This window comes from Brachycentrus maculatus, unplaced genomic scaffold (genome assembly GCF_059751285.1).
Source record: "Brachycentrus maculatus isolate JH-2025_06_01 unplaced genomic scaffold, ASM5975128v1 h1tg000814l, whole genome shotgun sequence".
Lineage (NCBI taxonomy): Eukaryota > Metazoa > Arthropoda > Insecta > Trichoptera > Brachycentridae > Brachycentrus > Brachycentrus maculatus.
In genome coordinates, this window is record NW_028281542.1 from 58,790 (window position 1) to 69,699 (window position 10,910).

Genomic DNA, 10,910 nt, shown 5'->3' on the forward strand with positions numbered 1-10,910 from the left:
ACATGGTCGCTAGAATGTGACATTTCGGATGTAATGGGCAGTTTTTGTTTTGGGGAAAAGTTTGGAGTAAGCGCAGAGTAGTGTCAGTTTGTGGCATTGTTGGTGGTATTTTCTTTTTTCACAAACTGATCGATCTGCTGCCACAGCTAGTCCTCTTCTAGAGTGTGTCACACTAATATAGTACAGCCCCTATTTGAGTTTTACTTTTTTATGCCGTGTGGAATGTGATTTAAAATAAGAATTGAGCACTTGTTATACGTGATGGATACCATGTTTACTTAAATTTAACCATCCTATTATTTTTCATATAATAAATTAATATTTTCTCATGTTTGTTTTATTATTTGAAGTATGTACTCGCATATTATCTTCCTTCTTCACCCTGACAGCCGCGCAAGGCATTTTTGTACTGTCTTAACCCTTTGTACTGTTTTTTTTTTACATGGAATAAATACCAGCTACTCAATTAAGTGTAATATAAAAATATGAGGAAAAATTACAATATTGTAAGAAAAATTTGAAAATATACTTTTTGGCAAGGCAGTAAACAAAAAGTTTGTTTTAAAAAAATATTATAAAAAGAGAATTATTAGTGTTTTTATTATTTACAAAAATACTTCAATTTCATACTATTTCTGTAAGCCTAAGCGGCTCATTATGTATTAGAAATTAGGTATAAAATTGTGGTAGAGTAGGTTCAAACCCAGAAACGCGATACTAACCACGGGACCTCTATCCAACACAAGTTGTATGTTATTTATTGTTTCAGTATTCACTTTATGGTTAGACGGAATAATTATTTTTGTAAAATTCTATAGATGAGCAGCGCTGCAAGATAAGTAAAGCCTAAAAGATTTTTGTTGTAATTTTATTTATTTGTATTTGTAATATTCAGTGCGGTCTTGCGTGGATTTGTCGATTTATTGCCATATTGACGGACAAGTTAATTGAAGGTTATAAAGGGACAATGGTTAAGACATTTTTTGCTTAATTCTTTATTAATTATAGTATTTAACAAACTGACATAATTTATCGCTGCGTGCTCTTGGCTATTTGCTCCTTCAAAACGAGGATACTGGTTCTCTGTTCCGGAGGAAGCATCGCTATCTGCTCTTCCGACAATTGTAACACTTGCATAATCAAGGCGGCCTAGAATACAAGCATATTATATACATGAATAAGAATATTTATAACAAGGCATATATTACTGTGAACAAACCAGAAACAAATTCAACACATTGTTTGCGGGAAACGCTTAAAAGCATCTGCTACATGCTGTTGGTAGAGCGGGAGATGCTTGTAAGTGTACTATTTTATTATTACTTTTGGTAGGGCGCAAGAGACAAAAAACGTACAGATCAGACTGGGTTTGCGGTTACTTGTGATTAGTATACTAATTAGGGTTGGGGTTAGTTAGTGAGTCCTGGTTCCAACTCTAATGTATGGAAGTGAAACATGGAGTTGGCAAAAGAAGGATGAAAGTAGACTAAATACAGTCGAAATGCGATCTCTCAGAAGAATGTGCGACAAAATGATGTATGATAGATGTACGAATAGTGAAATAAGGAAGGAATGCAAAGCTGAGATAAGCATTATCGATAAAATTAAGAAAGGTGTGTTGAGATGGTTTGGACATGTAGAACGAATGAGTGAGGAAAGAACGGTAAAACAAATTTATGAGGCGAATGTTAGTGGGAAAAGAAGCGGAGGAAGACCGAGAAAAACATGGCATGATCAGGTATGCCAAATACTTGAAAGTGGTCAGGTTAGGAGTCGTAACAATCGGCGGGTATGTATGAGGAGATGCATGAACGTGGAAGAGGCGAAGAATGTTTGCAAGGAGAGAGTGGTGTGGCGCTCTATTCTCTCTGCCTACCCCTGCGGAGAAGCGGCGTGATGGTTAGTTAGTTAGTTAGTTAGTGAAAAAACCGCTCAACAAAAATGTATTAATGTGCAATATAAATTTTTCTTCTTTTTACATTTTGGCATGTCATTATGTAAAAATAACTCCTAAGTTGAGAAACCCAGATTTATGAACAAGATTTCCACACACCCAAAAACGTTACAAATTTTTCTTGTTTAAAAAATATATATTGCTTTTTATCAACAATAAATCAAATCTAAATGGATGATGCAAATAATACGATTTTTGTCATTAGTTTTCAGATAAATGTAAAAATGTTTATTTGAAAATACTTCAAGAAAAACAAAATATGTAGTTTGTATAAATTGGGTAATGTGCTAAGTCTTGACATAATATTGATCACATCCTGTTGAAAGTAATTATGCAGTTTAACGCATGGTAATTTTTATGTGGTATATAAAACTTGGATCGTTCAAATGTGTAATTATGGTATATTTTATAATAATCGGACCATTCTCTTTTTTGGACAGTAAAAACATGTTCATTGTTCCCAATGACCGACCTTAAAAGGAACATATCTACTTGCTGTGTAGTACATGTCTAGTATTCTGTCGTTTTGTACCAGGACCAGTTATCATTAACTTGGGGCTGGCTTGGTCAATTTATATTGGAATACCATAAAATTTAACGTACCTTTTCTTGGTCTGAAGCCCCCGTAGGCATTCCACTAATCTGTGGACGTTGAACATTTTGCTGGCTAACCGGAGGAACTGGGGCTGAAAACAAGTTATAGTAACTAAATATAACTGTCACAAATATTCTGACAGCAAAGTCATAAGCGGAAGCTTGTGACTTTGCTACTGTATACCTGAAATATGCACACACTGAATAAGTGAATTATTACAATACGATGTTTATTTATGCGTCTGTGGTGTAATGGTCCCGGATAGGATTCCTAGGGGGGGGGGGGGGGGTGAAAATAAATATCAGCGATTTTACACTCTAATATTTATTTAATATTACCCTGGACTGGCCCCCGAAGCGCAGGAGTGATCACCTCGCCTTCATGTAAATACTTACATGAAGGCGAGGTGATCACTCCTGCGCTCAAGATAACATTGCGTCAATACGATGTAGTGCCCTATGCACTATTGGGTTGGAAGGAGAAGAATGCTTAAATTTACTATAGTATAATATTACATTGTAAAAATATTACATTACTTGTTTAATTCTGGTAAAACTATCTTCTTCATGTGCCATGTCAGATCTCCTCAATATCGACCATCACTTGACCTTGGGCAACGAATCCAATCCCATATGTTCCGAAGCCAGGAGATCTGCCTTCTGCCCACACCTGCCTTTTATTGTTAGGTGCAATAGCTCGTATTTTTGCCTCAGACAGGACACCTTCCGTACTTTGGTATCAGTTGGAACTATCTTTCTTCTCTTGCTCTTTGGAGCACATTTGCGTTACTAAACACGGTCCGTGGAATGCATAGCATTCTACGATACAACCACATTTCGAATGCCTCCAACCAGTTCACGGTGCTGATCTTGAGGGCCCACGATTCAACTCGCTATAAAATATTGACCAAACATAGCGCCTAACTATAAAAAGGTATAAAATAACATCGCCATACCTGGAGGTGGTTTAGCCTGCCTGGGATCGGACGGCCGTTGTCTCGGGTCTGTTGGGAACGGCACCGCAGTCGAGGATGTTCGAGGATCGCGATTGAAGCTATAAAAATTAAATCATTTATTGATATTTTAATATTTTTTGTTGAAAACAAAAAAGAGTGCGCTGGGGCACTTCTTTTGACTTTGAATTAAATATTGAAAAGCTAAGCACACTCAGTACTGACAATATTCCACATGTTAATCATTGTGCAGCTGCAGTGGTACTTTGGTGTCCAATCAAAACTGATGTGCGTGTATTCATTCTGCCCTTTTTTAGTACTTTCAAGTACTAAATTTTAAGTAGTTACTTTTACTAAAAATCATTGGCGAAAGTGTTCCTATTTTAACTAAAATTTGTCTAAAGTCTGACAATAAATTTTAAAAAAAGTATTCACAAAATAAATGCTATAATGACAATATAATTTGGTGTTGCCATCGATAAAATAGGTTAAAATTTTGATTTATTTAATTTGTAATACTTATTTTCGACTGCAATAGAATGTTTTAAAAAACAACATAATTAAAAGTTAAATTTGATAATGAATTGAACCAGTACAGGTAAAGCCAGTAATAAAGAAACTACTTAATTAAGAAAATGATAAATTGTATGGCAATTTAATACATAAACTAACTTACTTTTCCACAACTTCCGTCGGCAAAGCCACGCTTGAAAGTAATTACACATTTACAAATTATGTTTTATTTAAATATACATAACTATCATATTTTTGGTACTGTAGAACTTTGATGTGTTACTTGAGCCCAGTACAAAACAATGATTTAAATCTATATTTGGTCTACAATAATGAACGTATCGCAACAATAAATATCACCTGTCAGGGAAAAAATTGATCATGTCGATAAGTTCATTATTGTAGACCAAATACAGATCTAATTTTTTTTTTGTACTGGGCTCAAGTAACACATCAAAGTTCTACGTTCTACGGTATTGTATGTCCCTTAAATTGGAAACGACATAACAGTTTTTTAATAAAAAAAAAAATCAATTAAATAACTCTATAATGCTAAAATGGCAGTAAATTTTTAAAAATGTGATTAGTCATCTAAACTAAAGCATGACGACTGCTTATTTTGTTTTTCTTAATATGCATATTCTTGTACTTTCATCAATGATATACATATTATAATTTTCACTGCTATTTTTGTTTGTACTTTTGAGAGGTATGATTTGAAATATAAAATGCATGTATAAAAAATTCCCTCCAATCGTGAAACCAGGATTGGAGGCTTCTAATCTTCTGAGACCAACAGGGCTCAAAAACCTCTGGAACTCTGTGACTGTATTCCGTAGTAGTAATTAAAAAATCTCCGGGATGCTGTGACTATTCGTAGTAGTAGTACTCAAAAACCTCCCGGATGCTGTGAGTGTATTCCGTATAAGTACTTAAAAACCTCCAGGATGCTGTGAGTGTATTCCGTAGTAGTACTTTAAAACCTCCGGGATGCTGTGACTATTCCGTAGTAGTACTCAAAAACCTCCGGGATGCTGTGACTGTTTTCCGCAATAGTTAGATAGAATACAAACAGATAAATATTGAGTAAACTGACTTTTCCACTGGTGGGGGGAGACTTCTCATATCCTGGTCCAGGTTTACAGGCGGAGCGGTCCTCGGGGGGACTCGGGGCTCCAAAGAACGCAGATCCACGTCCTGCACTCCCACTGCTGATAAATTAAAACAGTAAAAACTAAATGCTTCTATCCACTTAGATATCCACAGCTAACTATTAGAAATTGTTACTTTAAAGTAGTGCTTTAAAGCAGTGCTCCGTAATTGGTGTGCCGTCGCACACTGGCATGCTATGAGCCAGACAGGTGTGCCGCGGTCAATTTCAATTTATTTGACATTCTTCAAATTTTCATCATGTATTTAATAGCAAGACAAATTATTTTTCATAATACTGTCTATTTTTTTAATGTAGTATAGAATAATTATTATAACTGAATAATTTTTCAATGGACTATATTAAAAAATGTTGGTGAGCCGCAGAATTCTAGGAAGAATTTTGGTGTGCCGTAGGTGAGAAAAGGTTGCTTTATAGGACAAAAATGATCTTTATTTATACTATTGTACAACCAAAATAAATTAACAATCGGTACATTTAAACTTTTTTTTGGCTAAAGAACCAAAATTGAGTGATACATGCCACAAACAACTGGTATTTTTTATAATGATGTAAATTAACATCTTTGAATGATCTCTAATACTCAAATATTTTTGTTATATTTCTTTAAGTGCTTTAATATTGCATTAATATTCTTTGACTATAAATATATTCAAACGGTAATACCTAAATCTTTCAATCGTAAACCTACAGTTTGTGAGATACGCAGTGTCCACAGATAAAGCTGGCAACGGGTGCAGTCACTTGCCGATACATATTAGAAAAGTGTACTCCACTATCTCTTGAAAAATATACTTGCCAAACGGTATTACAGTATCCAAATGTCAAATGTTTTATTTGTTTAACTCTTACCACTCTGTAGGCCAGATATTCTGGCCCGTATGGTTCTAATAGGTAGCTCCGTGGGCCACAATGTCTGGCCCGGCGCAGGTATAACTTTAATCACTGATTTCTCTATCACTCAAGTTTATTTTACCAAAAAATATTTCAGATAAATACAGTTAATCTTAATTAACATGGTCATACGAATTGCCAGACAGAATGTCCCGAAATTGGGGAACCAAAATATTTATTTTAATGGTAGAAAAACGTCGCATTTTTTTTATCAGAGTAGCTGATCAGTTATGAGAAAAAATAGTCAGAGTGGAAAGAGTTAATACAGCAAAAAAAAATGCTTAGATTACTTCGCAACTCAAACAGTACAATGATTACCGGGGAATGCTGGAACTGTCGGCTGAACTGGAGGTGCGATGGTCTGTGCGGGAACTACTGCGGGGGCTGTAGAGCTCCCAGCCACTCCTGCGTTGAAGGGGGCACTCACCATACTGGTAGGTCTGTCTGATTGTTGAAGTACCGGAGGTACAGGTGTTATGGGATGCAGCATAGTCTGTATAAATTCAGTGTTATTTAGTTTTTGTGGAGTAAATGAAATTTAATATACAAAAAGTCATTTACTTTTTTAACAGCTTCGAAACATCTTATTTTTACATAATGATTAATGTTTTATTTCTATACTTTTTTTACGGTTTGTCTGGGTTTTCCACCGATATTTCTGTTTCAAGATTATTTTAATTAGTTTCATACCATATTGCATACCATTGCACAGGATATGCCTGTTGGATTTTTATTTATGTTATAATTACATGTATCATAAAATAATTAGAATAAATTCATTCAAATAAAAATATGTTTCAACAAATCAGGGTCAATGGATTACTTTAATTTTTTAAACTCAATTGATATGATTAATTTCAATTTGTATGTCAATCTGAATGATGGATGTTGTAAGTGATTCTAAAAATTTCTAACACAGTACAGCAGGACCTCTATAATCCGAACACCTCTGTGATCCGAACGCCTACTCATTCCTCCTGCGCTCCTTAAAAACGGAAATCCGTGCTACCACCAACAGCGTCAGTTGCTTACTGAATGTACATATCACCCGCAAATTTGATTTCTTTTCATTTGTGATTTCTTTAAAAACGTTGAATAAATACATTTTAAATTTCACAATACATATTTGTTTTATTTGATAAAATTTTCTCTCTACTGTAATACGAACGCTCCACTAGTGGGTAAATTTTCAGCATTCAGATTATAGAGGTTCTGCTGTATAACTTAAAAATGTTTTTAAAAAAAAACTATAACAGGTTGGAGCATTACCACAGCCGTAGAGGGGTCAATAATCCTCATGACAACCTGAGCTTGCAGTAAAGCGTACGCCAGTTGTGGGTTTTGCAGCAACATGTGTCTCGCTTCACTAGGGTTATTCTGAAAAATAACATTTTTTTAAATTCCACAGAATACTGGTAGGATAAGAAAGCAATGACAATATTTAGACTCGTCATAAACACTGAATTTCTCAACAAACCTGAATGCAAAGCTTCATTTCTTTCATGAGTTCAAACATTTGTTCGGGTGGCAAAGAAGCCACGACTTTGCTTATGACCTCGGGTGCCTTCTCTGGAGATACAGCAGGTCCATAAGGGTTTACAACCTAAAAGTAAACAAGAAGGATTCAATCTTTAGTAAGCTTTGAAAACAATTGAATTTCGCCCGCTCCTGCAAGCTAATTTTAATTATTGAGTGTATTACACATAATTATTACACATATATTGTAAACTTTATAAAATTAAATAACTTAGTTGTAACCACTTTTTTATTAATACAATTTAATCTTCCGGTTTCGACAAGAACCTTGTCATCATCAGGGTTTATTTTAATTCAAAAACATTAAAATACTCTCACCAAAAACTTCTACACACTCGTGTGAAAATCCTAAATTCATTTTAGAATTTTTACAGAGTGTGTGGAAGTTTTTAGTGAGAGTATTTAAATGTTTTTGAATTAAAATAAAACCTGATGATGACAAGGTTCTTGTCGAAACCGGTAGGTTAAATTGTATTAGTAAAAAAAGTGGTTAAAACTAAGTTATTTAATTTTATAAAGTTCATAAAATGTGCCACAAAGTATCTGCGGAAAACATTCAAGAAACATTTATTATAATTTACACATTTCGGACAAGTGATTTTTACACCTTTGGACCGCAGGCAACGAGATTTGATAGTTATGTACATATAGTTAAGACCTTAACAAATTGGTACATAATATTCATATAAAAACATTTAAAATGTAATTCCTTCTTTTCTAAGTTTGAAATGAGGCCAGCGCAGAAGGTAAAAATACCCTTCCTGTCCTTAAGCATCAATCGACCGAACGGGTAGAAATACCTTTCCCGTCCATAAAGTGTTAAAACAAAAATAGTTATTTCAAATGTATAACAGTGAAATTTATATAACATGGAATTAGTCATTAGTGGAAAAAAAATGTTAAAATGACCGATGGCGTGGAATGCTCTTCCACCAGTAGTTAAAAATAGTGAGAAAAAGAGAATTTTCTTTAGAAAAAAAGCTAAAAATGCATTGTTTTTTAAATCATTTCCACAATTTCAAAAAATTTACATTGTAGTTTGTGAGGATTGATACAAAGGGATATTTATGATGTACAGTGGAACCTATCTAAAAAAATGTGCAAAGCTGCTAGTTGTTTTGTTACAAAGTCCCTTTTTCACGACATTCACTTGTGAGCTGGGACTTCCGCACAAGCCTAAACAAAAAAAAAATGCTTAACCAGTAAGATTCTGGAACGACTTTTTCAATTTGATTTATTTATTTAAAGTTAATATACACATTACAAACATAAATTTAAATCGTACACATTAACAAAAATAGAAAATAAGCAAGAATACTATTGCTAAAGGTGTAGAAGAATCCCGCTTCGGAAAACTCCTTCAGACACATGGAACAATCAATATCCAATGTGATATTGTTCAACATAGCGGTAGCTCTTCCTACAGGCATAACCATCGGCAGGTTGGTCCTGTGTATAGGAATGTGAAACATTCTATGTCGACGCTGTCTTAGGTAACTATCGGGAACATACGGACCAATGTTCCGGATAATTTCAGGACTTGTGCTCGAAGTAAGAAAGGTTCCAATGTACATGTAATTGTAATCTAAAATATTACCAATGGTCCTTGCATCAATGCTTGCATTTCCATTCTGGACTTCTCTGTACAGGCATTGTCCACCCTCAGAGAACGACCGCCGATTTCGTATCCGTTGAGATTTCTCATGGCACTAAGAGCCGTCTCTTGGTCTTTGTATTCGCAGAAGCCATAGCCCTTTGGTTTACCCGACTCTCGATCAAACACCAGCTTGAATGAGAGAACGGGACCAACCTCACTGAATATATCTTTCAACTTTTCTTCTGTCGCATCGTAAGGAATGTTGCCGACTGCAAGCAAAAACATACATTTGAAAAAAAAACACATACATTGAGGGCGCTTGTCCACTACCCGGAATTTTACCGTCCGGCAGTCCGGTTTTGAAAAATGAAAGCGACTACGACAGTTTAGCGTAATCGAATTTATGCGCAACGTGTTCACACACCGATCAAGAGCACCGATCTGAAGAAAGATGGACAAAAGCACAAGGCAATCCAAGCCAATCATCGTTTTAAAACGCTAACTGACGTGCCGGACAGTAAAATACCGTGTAATTCCGTGTGGTGCACAAACGCCATAAGGGTGTTAATTAATACACAGAATTTTACCAGAATTATAACGGAATATCAGTTAGCGTGATAATGGATTGGCTTGTGATTTTGTCTATCTTTCTTAGGATCAGTGCTTTTGATCGGTGCGTGAACACGTTGCGCGTAAATTCGATCACGCTAAACTGTCGTAGCCGCTTTTATTTTTCAAAACCGGACTGCGGACAGTAAAATTCTGTGTAATTCCGTGTAGTGCACAAACGCCCTAAGGGCGTTAATTAATACACGGAATTTTACCGAAATTATAATGGAATTTCAGTTAGCGTGATGATGGATTGGCTTGTGATTTTGTCCATCTTTCTTCGGATCGGTGTGCACAAGCTCACATAAGGTCGAAATATTTCATATATGATGTACATTATAATGCTTCTATACGAAAATTCTTTTATTTCTCACAAAAATATTGCTTAAGGAATTGTCTATTATTATAATTATTATTATTAATATTAAACTGCTCAAATGAATAAATTATACACTAGCGGCGACGTTTATTTCGACTCTACGATACAAACTAAATAACACTCTCCTTATCATTCATCGTTCATTCATTGTAATACCACTTTAAATTATTACCATACCACAAAGTTAACAATGCTTTTAATATACCAAACAAACTAAATAAACCTAGAAAACTACATTATATGCGTAAATGATGAAATTGAAACATATTTTATAAGTACATACCAAAAACCGATCGCATCGATTTGTCCATAATGCTTTGATCATCATTTTCTTTGCTTTTATCCATTTTTAGATGTATATATTTCGAACAATTATTACTGTACAATATAACTCGACTAGAAACGTCAACAAATTCGTGCTAAACTCCAAAATCGAAACCGGCAAATTTTCAGTATATGACAATTACAACACAAGCACGACGGCAGACGGACCACAGAAAACTGAGAAAACAAATCTTGCTTGATTGACAAGATATATATTTATTTTCTACTTTTGGCAATATCTATGAACAATTCTAAACAAACAAGCAGTTCCTTATTCTTCCATTTAAGTTTTACGGCTTAAACAAAAGGAACAGAAATTCTTGAAATAAAAATGATCTTTCAGCAGTGACATACCACAGAATTTTTTTCTTTTTTTACATTGTGCC

The 10,910-nt window shown here is 34.7% G+C and overlaps 1 protein-coding gene across 1 annotated transcript; it reads right to left on the reverse strand.

The window, feature by feature from the left end:
* Positions 1-854: 854 nt before the first annotated feature.
* Positions 855-10,702, reverse strand: CstF64 (cleavage stimulation factor subunit 2 CstF64). Its single transcript, XM_088275182.1, has 9 exons — positions 10,484-10,702; positions 9,213-9,481; positions 7,557-7,682; positions 7,349-7,456; positions 6,398-6,572; positions 5,111-5,225; positions 3,505-3,602; positions 2,558-2,640; positions 855-1,149 (listed from the first exon to the last, which is right to left on the reverse strand). The coding sequence occupies exons 1-9, from the start codon at positions 10,545-10,547 to the stop codon at positions 1,030-1,032; spliced, it is 1,158 nt and encodes a 385-aa protein (XP_088131308.1). The 5' UTR covers positions 10,548-10,702; the 3' UTR covers positions 855-1,029.
* Positions 10,703-10,910: the final 208 nt, after the last annotated feature.

What these genes read in the sequence shown, in the direction of transcription:
- CstF64 (XM_088275182.1), bottom strand. Translation starts at nt 10,547, where the DNA reads ATGGATAAAAGCAAAGAAAATGATGATCAAAGCATTATGGACAAATCG. An exon ending in CTCCCCCCACCAGTGGAAAA is followed by an intron (nt 3,603 to 5,110) that starts GTCAGTTTACTC and finishes TAATTTTTATAG; the next exon opens with CTTCAATCGCGATCCTCGAA. An exon ending in GGGCTTCAGACCAAGAAAAG is followed by an intron (nt 1,150 to 2,557) that starts GTACGTTAAATT and finishes CTTGTATTCTAG; the next exon opens with GCCGCCTTGATTATGCAAGT.